The 18,901-nt window shown below is 28.4% G+C and overlaps 1 protein-coding gene across 1 annotated transcript in view; it reads left to right on the top strand.

Annotated features, from left to right (window-relative positions):
* Positions 1 to 1,586: 1,586 nt before the first annotated feature.
* Positions 1,587 to 18,901, top strand: part of LOC148226056 (dipeptidase 1-like) — a 193,310-nt gene continuing 175,995 nt past the window's right edge. Inside the window, exon 1 of the mRNA XM_088204408.1 lies at positions 1,587 to 1,805. Within this exon, the coding sequence (XP_088060534.1) occupies positions 1,704 to 1,805 (102 nt within the window). The 5' untranslated portion in view covers positions 1,587 to 1,703. The remainder of the gene's footprint in view (positions 1,806 to 18,901) is intronic.

The following is an 18,901-nucleotide window of genomic DNA, read 5'->3' as shown; positions in this document are numbered from 1 at the left end:
TACAATCTAGCTTAAATTGGTAACAAAAAATATACATTGTTATATTTTATAATGAAAATTTTTTTTTAAAAACACATATTTCGCGCTGTTTTTTTAAATACGTTTTTTATTTAAATATAATTATTAGTACTTACTTATTGCCAATGTTTAGCACAAATGCTTAGTAAAGCATATTCCGTGAGCTATTTAGGTAAAAATATGCCTGAATGAAGATAAAATTGAAAGAATTTCGTGCATGCAATACCTGCTTTTGTTTTCACTTCACCAGCCATCCCTATCATGAAAAAAGGCGCGGTTATTGCGCGGGTACATACCAGAATTACTAAGAATTACTAGGTACCGCTAGATATTCTTGAGATAAAGCAAATTTATTCCGTTTATGTTGAAATATTGCGCATAAACAATAATACAAAAATATCGAACTTGTTATACTCAATTTTTTAAATTTGCGCCAAAATATCGGCCGATTGAATTTTTTCGCATAGGTATAGGCATAGGTTGGGCTGATATATTTGCCTTCTTACACTTAAGGGGATAATATTATTATATAATCGTTTGTTCTACGCTGTTGCTTTCAAGCAATATGAGCAACGTCGTTTTCGTAGTTCTATGCCATATAGGTATATTTTTTAACAAATAAGATGTACGGATATAAAAAAATTTTTCGGTATTACCGGTATTTTATTTTGTAATACCGGTAGTACTAAAGGTAAATTTTTGCCCCAATACCGGTTATACCGGTATTGCAATTCCTACCTATGTTGGACATTTTCTATCTGAAATAAGTTGGTTGCAGTATTTGGCAATGCTGAATACTAAGGGTACTGCTCAGTAGGCGATTTTACAAGACACATAATTCCCTCGAGTTCTTTAAATGATCTGAAAACATATTACATGTTTATTGTATATGTTTTCTTTTATATATACTTATAGAATTTGTAGTTTTATTTAAATAAGACATCCATAAAACATTTGTGTAATAAAGCACATTGTTATCTATTTCATAATCAAAATTAAACGGTGTCTTAGTTTCATTGTAGAATAAGTCATTAAATGACAGATTTTGTGGAACCCAAACATTCATATTTAATGATTTAAAATGCCTTTTAAGGCAAGCTTTTTTTAATTATTCCAGTTAGTACGTAGTTCACAGAAAAGAGTTTTACATATTTTTAGTGATACATATATTATGTGGACGATTTCTATTTCAGAAGACACTACGTTTTACGTAGTTATTAACGAAAAAACGTAAATATTTCAATTGATAGTTTTAAAAATTATCTTCAAGACAAAACGTAGTCGTATCCGAACTTAAAATAATAAATTTAAAATATTCGGTCAGTGTAAACAAGTGTCACTAATTTGTTTTGTTTAATTATATGCTTTAATTTTGATCTCACGCTTCGACATGAATGACCGAAAACATCGGCTGTGCGACGCGCACCGTCCAAATTCGCCATAAGCGAATGAATGAGCTGCGGAATTTATCCCGGCGAGCCTCCCTCTCCGCGCCCCGCGCCCTCTCCCCTCGCCTCTCCCAGCCAGCCAGGGATGCTGGGACTGGGCCGGGGAAAGTCCCAGTTCCAGTCCGTCGGTGGCGGCGCCGAGCGCCATGCGTGCGGACCGGGCTCGGCCCGCCTCAGCCCCACCGCGGGGCTCCGCCCCGGGCCCCCGTCCGCCGAGTGACCATGTGATCATGTGACATGGAGTCTCCTTGGGACGTCGAGCTGGAGCTGCGGCAGCACATCCAGACCTGCGCGTGCACATGCAACCACATGGGATATGGCAATTACATGGACTACCAAGTAAGGCGACACCGGCACTTGTTGGCCGCGCGCAGTAAACAAAAACAGTGATCAATCAGTGATATGTTGCTATAAAAGTGATGAAGTGATGATAGGATATTTAATGCATACGCAAATATGTTCAATGCAACGCAACGACTTATTTAGAATGAGAGAAAGCGTAATCATTGCTTTGAATAAGGATCATAATTCTTTCGCCTTATCGATGTGAGAGTGGAATGGAATGTTTTAAACATAAATAAAATTCCAATTTTCCCACAAAAATTCCTGCAGCTCGACTTGAAAACAAAATGTTTTAAAATGCTGCTAAATTTTCTGTAAATAACATTTTTTAAAGACATATCAGCAATAAACAAAACGTTGAGTTTATTATGGACAGACTCAACAGGGTGTTATTTTTTATTTTATAATAATATTCTTTAATTTCGAAAAGTAATGTAGAAAATCTATTCTATAATATAGACAAATTAAATAAAAAAGCATCGGAGTTAAACATAAACATACAATCTTCTCATGCGTTTATTAGGACCGCAATCTCAAACACAAACTTTAAAAACAATTGTATCACAACATGAATTTGTTGAGTTCCCCCTTTATATTCTTGACACCTTATATGAGGCTTTGGGAATAATTAACGCAAAATAAAATCATGTTGAATGTTTTTTAGGTTTATTTAAACTTGTTTTAAAATAAAATACCTACTAAGCATGGATCTAATCATCTGGCAATTATTGAGAAGTGAAAGTATGGGAAATGACGTTTCCGTGTTGAGTTTTATATGTTTTTAATATTTTATAAGCTTTTCGGGACTTATTCTAAATCAGGATTTTACTATGTTGCGTTTCAAAGTATAAAATATACCCTGTTAAGATTACTTCTAACATTCATTACTTAAAAAAACATATTTTTGATATAACATTGTTAAAATTACATTGTATTATCTACAATTGTAGTTAAAATAATAATAAAGCACTATAGATCAGTATTAAAGTTAATGACCAATACCTACATGACACAGGTTTTCTTCGATTTTTCTAATCTCACAGATAAATAACGTAATAAATAAAATCGACCTTGGTCGTTCACAAAAAATATTTAATTATACATATGTATATACAATTGTCATTTCAAATATCTTTTTTTTATATATAAGGTTTATGAAAGATAGATCAATGGTATAAGTCAATGACAAATACCTAAAAGGTTTTAATTTAAATTCATTAAGAACTTTGGTGTATTAATATTGTGCCTAGAAAATCGAATTTAGTATATACATAAATATAATTTTGATCGATTGTGACAGGTTAGGTTTTCTTAGATTTTCCTAATCTCACCGAAAAATATCATAATTAATAATGAAAATGTATATAGTGTAAAAATAATATATAAATTATGTTGTATATCTAATAATTCAGCTCATAAAAAATATCAAATTTGATTAAAAAGCCGATGTTCAGGTATTATAGTGTGTATATTATTTTTTTATATCACACCATAACATGGATTAGTCCAATGTGTTACAATTGTGCAAAAATACTATATAGAAACAAGACATAGCTTAATCTCATAATGCAATTTTCAAAAATTTGCGTTTCTCTCAAACCCATTTACTTACTGAACTGTTATTAAATTTTAATTATACTGCTTTAACATAGCACGAATTAGTCCAATATGTCACAATTAAGTTACAATACTATCTTATGACACAGTTTTGATTTCGAAATTTTAAAATATTTATAACATAGCTTCAATTAATAAAATTTATTATTGTGGTTTACTTATGCGCAACTTTCTAATAAGACTTTAAAAACATTTATCATGAAATAAAATCATACATTGTTTAATTATGTTTGTATTATATTTAAAAAAATGTAAATATATTTATTGTAAAAATTCTATATGCCTGGCTTGTTTTAAATTCATATTTTTATTCACATATTTTGAAAAATGCACCATTGTACTATTGGTTTAAATATAAGCTCAAAAGCAGTTCCACTATTTCTACATATATTTTTTTTACTTATTTATGAAAAATAATATTTTTAGTAACGTGTAATTTTTAGTAACATTACTGTGCATGCGCATTCCTTTTATTATGTATTTTTAATTATGAAAATGTGTATTTTATTTGTGATATATAAAATAATACATATTTGCGCATCATCAGTATGATCATTGGAGTTTTTGTGTTCATATACTACATATCTAATATATAGTATGCATATTTTATATTTTATAGATAATTACTATGGTTTAAAGTGAAATAAACATGTAATGAATAAATAATAAATAGTAATAAAGTATTAGGTTTTTAAAAATAATATTTGTGAAATAATAAGGATAACAATTAATAAGTTTTGCATAAATAAATGCAATGAATTTTATATTAACTACAATATTAAATTAAAAATTCCAATGCTTATTTAAATTATTTTATTTTATATATTTTAATAAATAGTAGATTGATTATATTTTTTCAGTTTTTATTTCTGCAACAGTTATACCAAAAACACACATTTTTTGTATATGTTTACATATTAATTTTGAATATAATTTAAAACTAAAATTAGAATTAATATATCTATTAATATAATAGTTATATAATTCATAGGTTATAAATGATTTACCATTCAAAACTATGTTTAATTTGCACTCATGAATATCGGGTTTCGAAATAGTTTTACACTAGTTAGTATCCTTGTAATATCCAGTATGAATTTATACGTTAAAGTGCACCATTAAGTACATATTGATCAAATATTTAATAGCTAAAGGTTAAGTTCGATAAACTTTCCAACTATATAAATTGAGAACCATCAATAACTGAACTTGAATGTATCTGTATATATTCGTTGATTAAAATAGTTTCGATATGGTTATAAATCAAGATAAGCATAATATATACGTATGTACATATATATTAATTAATTAAGTAAATCTTTAGAGATTTCACAGTTGGAGTTTATCGTTCTAATCTTGTTCGCTTTGTTTATTTTTATTACTTATCTTGGTTAGAGCACAAAGTTAAACAATTAACGAAACAACTTAATGTGTATTTGTGTGTTGTATACACATTGTGTGTGTAAATTAAATCATTTGTTGCTCGGCTCGTTTCAGCCAACGTTAAAACCAATGAGTTGCTTTTAACTGTTCGCCGGGAAGAAGAAGAACGAAGACGAAGAAGAAGAGCAAAAGAACAGATTAAGATGCGGGATGGCCGTGTAATAAGTTAAATTAAAATTTCAACGGATTTGCAACAAAGTTAATCGCGGTATTGAGTTTTGGATTAATTTCGCCGGCTGCTGACGATTTATAGTCGAGAGTTTTGCGGTTTTCTCATTCGTTTTCGCCGAAACTCTACCCCGAATCTTAAATTGGGGCATGAGATTCTTTCTGGGCGATAAGGCTTCTCTGATATGTTTTTCCTGGGAATATTTATTGCGTCGGATCACTGGTTTACCTCCTCTGGCCTCGAACGATCGTAAGTCTCTTTATAACGGCAACGATGCAGTTTTACCGATTGAGACAAACTTTGAATTTACTGAGAAAATATATTTGTCTCTTATACATTCTTTCAAATTTAAAGAACATTAAGATGTTAATTAAAAAATAAAAATAAAACCAATAAACTTAGTAAAATAGAAATACACATGTTATATAAAAGTCAACCACTTGAAATCATTTACAGCAGTTTTGTAAATATGTCGATTCATAATAATTTGTTTTTTATACGTTATTTTGGTTAATCTTTGTTCCTGATGTTTTGTCTTTATTTATTTTTAGAAACATGCCTTTGACCATTTGGTAAACACTATGTCCCTGAGTGTACAATTAATTTATAATAATTTTATACTTCAGTATAACATATTATTCTGTTAAAATAAATCAATCATAAAAAAGCTTTAAATTGTATTTTTATGAGAAATCAACCATATTTTATTTTGAAATATGTACTAATATATAACTCTACGATGTATTTTATTGCTTATTGGTGACTAAAACCTGAAAGACATGGGTTTAAATTCCATATTTACTCTTATGTTTTCTTTTTTTATTGTGTCTGGTAGATTGGAATTAGTGCCTATTATATCAATACCAGTTTGATCGATCATCATAGAATATGTTTTTCTAGATTTACCTAATCTTGTGGATTAATATCTTAATATTTAAAAATTATTATTGAGCTAGATCGTGTATAGTTACACATACTAATTGTAAGCTGCAATGCTATTTTTTATTTATTAAAACTAATGTCACTGACTTACAGACTTTGGCTTCAGTCTGGTGTATCACTTCTTACTTAGTATTTGTTAATTGTGTAAACCGCGTTTAACGCCTATTATAATAAAACAGAATATTTACAATTAAATAATAAATAGACAAATCAATTGTAAACACATAAGAAAACCCACATGAATTTAATGATCATTATTTTTTTCCATATGAGTAAGCAATATTAAACACAAAAAAGCAATGTTTTTAAATATAAAATAATATCTTCCAAAAATATATTAAATTAAGAAAATTGAATGGTTTGTTATACTGACGATTAAGAATAGTTGTTCTTTAATGTTTTGCAAATGTATGTATTATATATGCTGACAGAATGTGTTCGTCATTAATATATTTATTTAGTTTATTCAGTACAAAATCGATTTAAGTACAGATTAAAATTAAATAAAATTGATAATATTGTATTTAGTAGTAAATAAAATTCTCTAGTCTCCTCGAAACAAATATTTTTAATGTATAAAGTAATATTATTAACTACAATTAACCCATTATAAAAGCCCTTCTTACAATAGTTTATACATATAAAATATATAAAGAATACAATTTTACCATGTACATGTTTTTATTTATCTATATTTATCCTTATCTCTAAAAGAAGCAGCATAATGCTCTTTTATGGATTTGGCTTGACGTATTAGCCGTATTAGCCGTTTTATACTTCCTTTTTATCGAAGACTCAATTCCCCTGTGATGTGTCCATGTATTAAACATTTACACAATCGACAAATACAGCGCAAACAAACTTTTACATCGAATTGTTAAAATATTAGCTCCGTTATCAGTTGAATTTAATTTGAATAATTTTATTTATTTTGATGTTTTATTTACAAAAAAAAATTGAGAAGTCCAGATATAGCATATGATTTCGCAATTAAAATCTATTAAATTTAATTAAAACTATTATTGATTCTAAAGGCTTAAAAGCCTGCCGTTGTTATTTTACATATATAACACGCGCAGAATTTCTAATAGCTTAATTTTTTTAATGATTATTGCTATTTAATAATATATGTTTATATAAATATTAAATCACCACAACATTACGATTATTACCTAGTACGTCACCCAGACACTAGTGGAAACGGCAGTGATGTCATATAATATTCTTTGATGATTAAGTTCAAGGTAGGCAAATCGTCATTATTTCGATGTAAATAATCAGCGGTTAATGCGAGAAACCTTTGGTTATGTACATAATCGCCGATCGTTACTTACCATTATCGATGCGGTCAACAAAGGATTCTCATTTATTGCTTCGATCCGAGGGATTAAGAATGAAAATGGCCGTGTATTAGTGAAACTACCACGATAGAACTAACACTTTTGCCGAAGACGATTAATTATACCCATTGTTACGGGTAATGGATCGCCATCGTGGTGCAATATGTTTTGGGTATACATTAGTGTAGCTGATGGACGCAATTTATTATTCTTTTCCGCGGTTAAATTTTCAACGTATTTTTAGGCACCAAAAAAGTATTATAATTAAAGTACAAATGAGTTTTAGGCCATTTAAAACTCTTTTTATATGAAAAATACCAGAAAATAACATTTATAAACGAATAAACAAAGGTCGGTATCGACCTGTTTGCTTTTACATAAAAAATTAGATAACCGAATAAAAACAACACATTAACCGTGGAAATCCATTTTTTTAAACTATTTAATTAAGTCTTACAAGTATTAAAAAAATATGTTTGTTGATGTTCTTGTCTTAAAAAATGTTTAATAATGTAATGGTTAGGCATAGCTACGTATTAAATCGTTTGTGCAAAGTATTTTTTAGGTTCAAGTTAACTCTTGGTGATTCTTAAAAGATCGCATGACTGAACCAAATTTAATTATTGAAATAGAAAAGCTGCGATTTTTCGTAACGGAAGGTTGGTGTTGATTCAGTGTGTTCTACACTTGTGATACGCTCTTTACTAGTGTTTTATCAAGTCAAAAATCACGTGAGAAGTAAATTAAATTTTTAGAGAAAAAAAATATATTTAATATTTTTCTTAAAATTGGAATCTTGGTTTTTAAATTTTAATATTATCAAATAATACTGCTTAAAGCTTTTACGAAACAGTCAATTATATTAGAGACGCGTTACTTAAATTGTGCCATTATTTATTTAATATGTTTTAAAGGCAATTACTGGGCTGAATAGGAAATTTTAGCTTCATACCACTAGTTAATTGTCTTTGAAATTTATTTTTGTCGGAACGTTCAAATACCGTTGTTTTTATTAACTTTTATAATGCTGTAATACACACAAAAATTAATTACAATGCGACGAATAAAAGTTTTTGTAAGAAAATAATAATAAATGCAAATTTTACAAGTGTCCTAAAAGTAACAAATTCAATAAAAATCTAGGTTATTATTGTGACATAAAAGTTATTTGTTTGCATCATATTTGATTGTATAAGTATTGTTTAAATATTTTAAATAATCATGGTCAGATTTGTAATAAAAAAACTAAACGAGATGAATGGCTCATAGCGAATATCCTGTTATTATTTTTTTTGGTATTTTAAAGTGTCATTACACATTAGAATATTTTTTACACGTTAAAATTATTATTTTTGCCTGAAATTGCAACACAATTAAAAATAATTGTAATATTCGATTAAAATAATTAAATTGCAAATTTAAATTATATCAGTTTATTCTTATTTAGTATACCAAAACTATTTAAAGTATATCTTATAAATAACATGGCCCATATTAAAAATTTTACAAATTAAAATTTTTATATTTATTATTATCATACACAAAGTATACAATAAAAGTTTTAATTAGTTATCTAACTAGGTATTAAAATATTATTTTAAATGTTTTTACTAACACCTACATACTATGTTATGTCATTCATATCGAATAAAAATAAATTTGTATAAATACATATATAGCAATTAAAATACACACAGAGACGATTAGGCGTAACAATTATCACACACAATGCAAATTGAATAATAATTTTAGAACGTGAGGGTTAAATGAAAATTTTACGTTCTTAAATTGATTCTGTATTCACTACACAACTTACGTTTAGAATACTTTAAAGCCACGTAACGAACTTCACAGGTGGTCTAATTTATTATTCGCATATAAAGCGAACCCGCGTATAGCTAATTTTTGTTATTCCAAGTAATTGAGCTGTGAAATATTGTTGTTTTTTGCGCATATTTTTATAAAGGTACGTTCTCGAGTATATTTCATACACAATAATAATATATTTTATTATGTGTCAGTATCGCGTGTCGCAGTTTTCTTTCAGTATTATTTTTACTCTAATAGAAATGTCCTTTTGGAGGGTAGCGATGACATCTGTGACCGTTTGGAAACTATCAATTCAGATGCCTCTATATAGAGAAAGGATATATATTTTTTTCATTGGCCAATGGGAAATATGTGAACGAGCTTTTAATGCATGTACTATATCCCTTATATTTTTTTGATACGTAATATGATAAGACAACGGACATTTATTATCAATATTTTTTTACTATATAAATTTTATTCAGCATATTTCAAGACCCAAAAATGTCTGCCACTTGTATTTAACCCATTTACCATATCCGACCAAATCTCGATTGCTTAGCTTTAGTTAAAATAGCATTATTTAATTGAAATTGATAATAGCGGCCATTGTGAGTGTCGCTATGGGCAAAGTCATGAAGGCAACACAGTTTTGGGGGACAAATAATACCACCTATCCCAGTTTTGTCAGCGATTGACAAGGGTTTTGTGGGGCGTAATAACAATTTTAATATGATGCCGCGGAACACAGTTCTGCTCAATCCGTATGTTCAAACGATTGCCCTAATGCGATTAAGGAACGAATCTGAGACTGTTGTTATTGCCCCACGGCAAATATTTACCGCAACGCGAAATTACAAAGTAACGTAAGGATTAAATCTCAATTTACCCATTCGATATTCGGTATTCGACAGAAAAGGTAACTAATTTGTACCGACGCATTTAAAGCGGGTCCTCTTTGAAATGTTGAACATTTCAGTTGTCATTGTGATTTGATAATGATACAGTATTATCACAAAGATAATATATATGGATCTTGAAGTATCTATTCTACAATTTAAAAATATATTTGTTTTTAATCTTAATGGAATTGTACAATTTTTTAGAATTACTTGCTATCTTAAATATGTAAGATTAGTATTGTATCATAATTATAGAAGCAAATTGGCATTGTTAAGTAGTTCTTAAGAAAAATGTCAAGTATGACACTCTTTTGAAAAAAAAAAACTATATGTTTCAAATTAGATCACTTTTGCAGAAAAAAGCAACATGTGTCAAATAAGATCTCTTTAGAAAAAAAAAATAATGCGCCAATAAGAGTCTGTGCGTGAAAACGTATAAACTTGCCTCAATAAACTTTTTCAAAGACAAAGTTTTACTGTTTTACTTTTCTAAAACAATACTTACACTTAATATAAAGTTACACGTTTTACCTATATATAAAGATTTAGATTTTGTTGTTAAATTTAGCAGTTTTGTAATACTTTTGTTTTTTGAATTACAGAATTTTTGATTCACATTAATTATTAAGAAGCTTAAGAATTTTTGAACAAACATATCTTAATTTATATGTAAACTAAACTGTTTATAAATCACATTAGATGTAGTGGTTTGCTTTTAGAAATCGTTAGTTTTATTTACTAAAATAAATATTTTTGCACCATTTTGCTATGAAGAAACAATAATTTACAAATGGGTCTTTGTATCTTATTATTACACTAGATTAAAACTCATTTTTTATTCAATATAATAAATTTGATTTATTCTGTTATTATAAATTTATTTCAAAACTTAGCTATATACAATATTTTTACTTTCTTGTCTTTACGTATCGCAGTATCACTTAATCGGTCCACTTTCAACTCTTAACTTATAAGTTGAAAAAACACAGTTGATCTAAAAAAGGTAGCAATAATGACATGTGCAAATGTCACGATATTACCTTTCCCTGTTTGGGAGGAATAGTTGTGACAGACAGACACATATTTATTTTATGTTTTATAGTATTATACATGGAATCTTACTTATCATTCATATTAAAATATATTTAATATATTTATTAGTTTAGGTGTTTCTTAATATATAAAAAGATCAATTTTATTCCTTAAAAGTATTATAAGAAATATGTTACCGATTTTTTTAGTCAATATTCAGAAGGTTTAAAATATTTACTGTGATATAAATTTTGTTGGACAGTTTTATAAATATTTAAAAAATAAAACATGTTTTGAATATAATTTTAAGATAGTACATTTTTTTAGTTAATGATAAATAAACCATAAATTTCTATACATACATAAAAATCTGGTTCAACTGTATCTGACGCGACAATTTACTAACTAACTGTGTACATTTTAAAATAGAAAAACAAGGTTCATAATAATTTTCTACAAAACGTGTCACTAAAAATATACATATTGATATATAATATAAATACATACGAGTTTTCTCACTGCTCCGATATTTTATACAGTTTTAATGCTCGAACCAATTAACACACTACGTAGAAAAGCAATTATAAATTTAAATGTTTTTTTCATGCTTTTATTAAAAAGCAATATTTTTTTGATAATAATTTGCTACATAATACGCAGTTTGAAAAAATGATAAAAAAAATATTAAATTTATTTATTATTAAAAATACACACACGAAAACATATGTATGAATTTTTAATTCAATTTTCCTTAATGAACGTTAATATTCATGTGTGCCTCTACTTGTAAAAAATGTAACGGGTTGTTCAAATAGCGATGGCGTGCAAAGTAAACAAGAAATTTGTTAAAATTTAAAACAATGAATACATTACGACTTTGTTGACGCGAAATTATTGATAAATATTTTTTTTATTTTTGCATAATCAGAAAGAAAAAAATAAGGTGTGCGCCTAAACAAGCGTGATTGTTTGAAGAGGGAATACAAATTTACATAAAGACATTAATATGTAACGAGATGAAAGGGCAAAGTAATGAAAAAGCGAAAATACATTTGATATTTTTGTCATTCAAATTTGTGATAATTTCGATTCAGAAAATACAGGTGAATCAAAAATAAATACAAACCAAATTAAAATATTGGTTATGATGCGATATACAGTACAATATCATATACTGTTTTAATCGTTTGTATTAATATTAGAAATATAGAATAAAATAAATTATTTATTCTATAAAAACTAACAACATATCTTTCTACGATCTTTTTTTAATTAAATAAATCACTATAAAAGACCGATTCAACAGAAAGTCTAAAATGTTAGTTGTTTTTAGAAATAATATAAAGTTGCTAAAGATTTTTAAAGGAAAACTTATAGAAGAGGTGTTTAACAAAGATATGAAAAAGATAATAAAACTATTTTTTATTTGCCAAAATGCATATTTTTAATTAACTAATATCAAAACGCATTTAATTTTATTTTTTATAACTTAGTGTTTTCATTTTAGAACATGCACTAAAAATTATAATATTAAGTACATATGTATTCATATTTTAAAAAATAATTAACAACAATGTATATGGATATATTACTAAGTATTTCGAGTAATATATATTGTTGTAAAAATGTTTTGAACAACCTACCCATATTATGTTCAGAAATCTTAGCCAATAGGTTTATTTAACACAAGCTTTTGGCTGGTCGATTTTGGCTTAATAAGCCCATTATATAATTTTTTATTGTTTCGTTGTTTTTCTGATGTTTTTTTCTTAAAAAATACACATTTGAAAATACTTATTTTAAATAAACAATGCATTATTTTCATATGTACTTCTATTTCCGTTTTCTTATTTCTAAGAATGTGAAGTTCTTTATTTGGTAAGACCTTGTTTTTTATTGGAATTTAAAACTGAAAATAGGGTATGTAGCCATAAGTTCTAAAAAATGCATATTTAAGAATAGCTGGCTCTCTTTAAAAGTTCTAAAACAATAATGTTCAAAAAAGTATTGTGTGTTTAAAATAAGTTTCGATTTAATATTTTATGTTTGTCTTTTATAAAAATGTAAAAGGCTTACTATATTTTATATTAACCCTTTGCGCTCGTAAGTCGACTATGTGTCGACATCGTATTTTAAGCGTTGCACTCGAACGTCGACAATATGTCGACAAAACTTTGAATGCATTTATTGGCTTTGTGTTCAAGCAAATTTTGAAAATTTAAATTTATTAATAGTAAAAAGACTTCTGTTAAACACATTTCAGTAATATTGAATTTTTAACTTATGCAAATAACTCAATAATTTTAAATTTACAAGTGTAAGTTTATTGTAAAATTTTTCATCGGAACATGGTCAAAGCGCGCGCTGTTAGGACGGCATCGCGCTAGACTTGACAGATGTAGGTTGGCAATTATTGCTCTAAAACTGATTTTTTCCTTCAAAGGGCATCTATATTTTTATGACATGGGATGAAACGGGATCATATGCTCTAATTGTGCATAATTATTACTTTATATTGTGTGTCTGTTATGAAATAAAAATAAAATTTGTATGACGGAAAAAAGAGCGAGATGCCGTTATGCAAGCAGAGCTCGCTTACTCGCTCGCACTAATAAAATGAGCGATTGACAACTATCGACCTGGGTACTCAACTCAAATGATAATATTGGTCTCGAAACATTTAATTTATTTTCGAGCTAGTAAATTACTAAATTATGTCTAACAGAATTAGTAATCTGTGTTTTAATTATTTATAAATACATATATTGATTTTATTTTAAAAATTATCCATAAAATTACGAATGACGATATAATAATGGATTTTTAAGGACGTGACGATGAATTTGATATTAACCGTGATATTATTACTGTGACAGTAAAAGTATGCGTTTATGCTAAGACTATTTCTACCAGTTTTAAATCTTGTACAAGTATTTAAAGTTTCAAGTTTTAGGATAATCTTTTAATGTAATATTTTTTTATGATCAATTTATTTATATTTTTAAAAACTGTTTTAATAAATTCAAAACTTCAAAAATAAAGCCACGAGGCCAAACAACGCTGGTTCGCTCTAGATGTAAGAGCGCCTGCCAATCCAAAACAGATCCCCACAAAAAAACAATGAAATATTTATCATTTCTGCCTCAAATGGGCAAATACATACGAAAACTTGTAGAATATTTGTCTAAATATAAAATTTGATCATTTTCACAAAATATAATAAAACTTTACCGGCCCCACCTAATAATTTTTATGTACAAAAAAATTGGGTGGGGCCTGGCCCCGATTGCATTTAGATTATCACCACAGCTGATATTTTTGAGCGCCATTTCGAAATTTGTTAATATGTGGGAGCACCTATTCATGCCATATTTTTAAAAATATTATGGTTCAAATAATTCTAGTGATTTACAGCCTTAAATTATACTAAAAAGCCATTTTATTAGGCTCAAATGTCTACGGCACCTTTAAATGTCAAATGAGTACTGGCGATTTTCTTGATGACATCCATAGAAGTCATCCGCGGGGAAAGGGTTAAAAGTCTTGTAAGACATATTTTTTCAGTGAGTTTTAGGATTGTATTGTACTTATAAAAATTTATCCATATTTAACACTCTACAGGTGGATGACTCAAATATGCGTCATTGAAAACCTATTGTTAAAAGCCGTTTATGCACAACATAATCAATACTTACACATTTAATTAGATAAGATTTAAAACACAGTTTGTAAATTAGTGATATCTATTATATATTGTTAACTATAATTACAGCTTACAATCAATAGATGTCGCTTAGCAGCTAGGGCCTAATTATAATAATAGCGCATTCCTATTATTAAAATGTTTAGTTTGCTGCGGGGACCTGAACCGATAGCCTCTTGGATATCAGTTCAACGCCTTAAGGACTGCGACATTCCGGTTATACAAGACAATCTAAATATAAAGTTGTAAAATCGCCATGACGCACTTTGAAAGTCTCTCTGTAAAACATATGACTTAAGAATATAGACAAGGTTATTTTACTTGTCTAATACCATAGACCAGGGGTCAGCAAACCTTTTTTGTGAAGGACCAGATCGTAAATATTTTAAGCTCCTATTTTAGGCCAGGAAGCAAAATTAAAATGAGCTTTATCATTTCTCTCAAATATTCAAATGTTGTGTAAATTTTAAATATAAGCACTGTTTTTCTTTTTAGCTCTAAGTTCAATCTGTTAAGAAATCTCATGATATCTGCAGCAAAGGCTAATTCGCAAATCTATTTAATATCAGATGTTACAAATTTTATTCGAAATTCACTTTAAAATGTACTTTGTTAACGTTTTTCAACTTTAATAATAATATTTTCATTTGTAGTTGTTCCATGCAAACTAATCATCAAAACTAATTTTTCAGTCACTTAAACATAGCATTGACTGCTTGAATAAATAATTTAGTGCAAACCAGTAACTTACTGTTTGCAGAAGCCTTTAAAAATGGATAAATACTGCTACTATTTATACATAACCCTTTACTTATACAAAATATTAACTATTTGGCAAAGGCTACATGTAATATTTTGACTTAGAGAGCCATGCAAAAGCCTGAATTCAGCAATGGTGTTAAGAGTCGAAAATAATTTAAATCCACCGAATTGAGTTAAAAAAACTGCTATTTAGTTGTCTATTGATGTTACACACAATGTGCTTATCTTTTAGCAACTGTTCTCGCCAAAAAACTGGTAGACGAACAAATCTATTGCAAAAGGCGTTACGTGGGCTCTGAAGATGCTGTCAACTTTAAACTGCATAACATCACAGTGAAATCCAAAGCAATAGGAACACCTTATAAGGTGATACCTAGCTAGCTCCTTAGCTCGACGGTTGGCCGCTCTATTATAGCACATACTTTGATTTTTTTAAATGTCAAATCTAACAATTACTTGCAAGCCGGATTAAAATAAGCAGAGGGCTGGATTTGGCCGTAATTTTCTGACCTCTGCCATAGACAGTGAATATATTAAAAAAATATCTAATTTGATTTGGCCTTCTTTTTCGTATTTTAAATATTCCTATCCTAAGTGCACGTAAACGCAGGACAAATACCCCCTGGACATATATCCTCCTTCAAAACTCCCCTGGACATTAACCCCCCCGTACAAATAATCCCCTGTGCAAATACTTAGTATTGATACTGATTATTCGTATTAAACATTATTTTATTAAAATAATGACCATTTATTATAAATACTAACAACTTATATAAAATACTTATCTTTATACGTGGCGGGGGCTAATTGTCAGGGGGGTTATTTGCATGGTGGGTTAATTGTCAGGGGGTTATTTGCACGGGGGGGTCAATGTCCAGGGGGGTTTTGACGGGGGGTTATTGTCCAAGAAGTATATTTCTAGGCGGTTAGTGTCCTAGAATCATATTTACTAATCTACATTCTCCTTTATATATGGACCTTCGACTTACTTTATTCGGAATCTCATTATCGGCAACTTAGCGTCAAAAGTGTTAAATTTTCTTTTAAAAATCATTGGTTAAATCGTCAAAATGTATCCTTTTGCTTAAAACATATGTACTGATGTGCATGTTGTTTTTTCGTATTATCAATGTTTTAAAAAATGTTTTATATGTTATTATATGTTTTATTTAACTAACAGTACATTTTTTATCTTTTATAATAGGTTTAATTTGATTTTCTAAAAAGTCTAAAACTTGTTAATGGGAATATATTAACTATTCACCAAGAAAAAACAACAATTAAAAAAACTAAAAACTAAGGGTTTACTATGAAAAAAAACAAGTAAAAAAACTTGTGCTTTTTGTAATTTTAATCTTGAATAAATTATATTGTAAATATTCTTTTTTTGTATGTACGCAAATTGTTGATCGATGTTATGAGCGCTAAACGCTATAAAAAGAGCGCGATGCGCAAGATAATAAGCGCATTGCGCAAGATAATAAACGATAGGTGCAAAAAAATACAAGCAGGTCAATATTTTAATTATTCAGAATTCATATGACATCTAGCAATTTCTTAATGGTTATAAACCCCTGCCGCTTCATCACTCAGCTGTTTTTTAAATAATTTATTTATTTGTTTTACCGCGCATTTGATTGCGATGGACGAAAAATCATCTAAAAACATCATTACATTTACCTTCCTATTCTATGTATACCTAATACTATGTCATTTATTTTTTGTGAATAGTAAGTACAATTCTTCGTGAACACATTTCAATAAATTATTCTTTTCTAAGTTTCATGGTTTACGTTTTACAAATTATTTAAAAAAGTACAATAAAAAAAGTTATTTTCCGATTAAAGTATTTAAATTATAATATATTTTTAATATTTAATTTATTGTTTTTTCACTAAAATACTGATAAACTATCAATCTCTCGCTGTGTAAATTTTAATTTGTAAAAAGATTAATCAAAACATGTTTTATTTCATTTTTACTTCCAAAAATTGAACTTAAAAAAAATCTTGAAATTAAATACGAGCTGGCACTACCCCAACCAAAAAAAAAATACGAGTGCAAATAAAATTAAAAATGATTTTTTATTTTATTATTTATATTTATATATAAAACGAGTTAACTGCCTAACGATCAAAATAATATTTTTGAATAATTTGATTAAAGCTAATTATTACATAAAATATTTTTGTGTCTGCATAGGGGTGTTATATAATTGCTGAGAAAATTGCCAGGGATTTGAATTCCCTGTCTTCTCTCGGCAATTGATGATACGTATTAAAGCCTTTGTGAATTCTAAAATTAACCAATTTATAATCAAATTTTCAATTAAATAAAATAATACCAACTTGAATTAACCTAACATTAATTTTGCCTTAGTATATTCACTATACAATTTTATTTTAATAAATAAAATTGTTGTTTACTGAACTATATGCGAACGTTATGTTTTTGGACGCCATAAAAATATTGTTGGTATACATATTTAAAAGAATATACATACGAGGAAAACAATGAAATCTACCCGCTGCTTGTGATTTAAATGCAAGTAATAGCATTGAAGCCTTAACGAATATAAATGATGGTAAAAGTGGGTGCAAAATAGCAAAAGGGGTACACCCATTGAAGCGTCGACAAAACAGGAGACGGATATTCTGTTTTATTATTATTAACTTTTTTCTTCTTCTCGTTCCTTTTTGTACGCTTTGCAGATCTTTTTTATTCAAACGATGGCTCTAGAGCGGGGATAGCTTACGCTGCAAAATCCGTATACCTCGGGAGAACTTTCCCAGTATTCAGATTGGTACCGGAAAAAATGGATTTCGCCACTTTAATGCCATTGCTGAAAAAATGCTAATGAGCGAAAGCGAAAGGGAGACCAATTTATTTATACTCGATGTAAAAAAAAATATTCGCATTGTGAACAATGTGTTATTTCATGTGAAAAATATGATCGATACAAGGAAAAGGAAGACATTGGGATATGTGTGTAATATCTGGGTCGGGAAGAAGATTAAAGTGTTCGACATAATTGAAAGGATCAAAAGGCCGAAATGGCAATGGGACGAGTATGTATACTTGTGTGTATAAAGTGTGATCGAAGGCAAGGACGATGGACAAAGGAAATATGGGGGTGGCGCCCGAAATGTGAGTGTGAAGCCCGAAATGAGACCGTAGGTTACTTCTATGGAGGAGAATATGGAGCGTTTTATTATTTAGGATGTTCGTGCGTGCTATTATGAAATATGGCTATAGAATAATATATAGTATAAAATATATATTATTAAATTTCCAATTAATATTTTGGGTAGTTTATTTCATGGCATTCTCGCAATGTGGATGAGCAAATATAGGGTAGGAAATCAAACTTT

The sequence above is a fragment of the Plectrocnemia conspersa genome, unplaced genomic scaffold (assembly GCF_051122295.1).
Source record: "Plectrocnemia conspersa isolate PC_06_02 unplaced genomic scaffold, ASM5112229v1 ptg000014l, whole genome shotgun sequence".
Classification (NCBI taxonomy): Eukaryota; Metazoa; Arthropoda; class Insecta; order Trichoptera; family Polycentropodidae; genus Plectrocnemia; species Plectrocnemia conspersa.
Note: the sequence above shows the minus strand (reverse complement) of the source record. Positions and strands in the feature narration are given on the sequence as shown.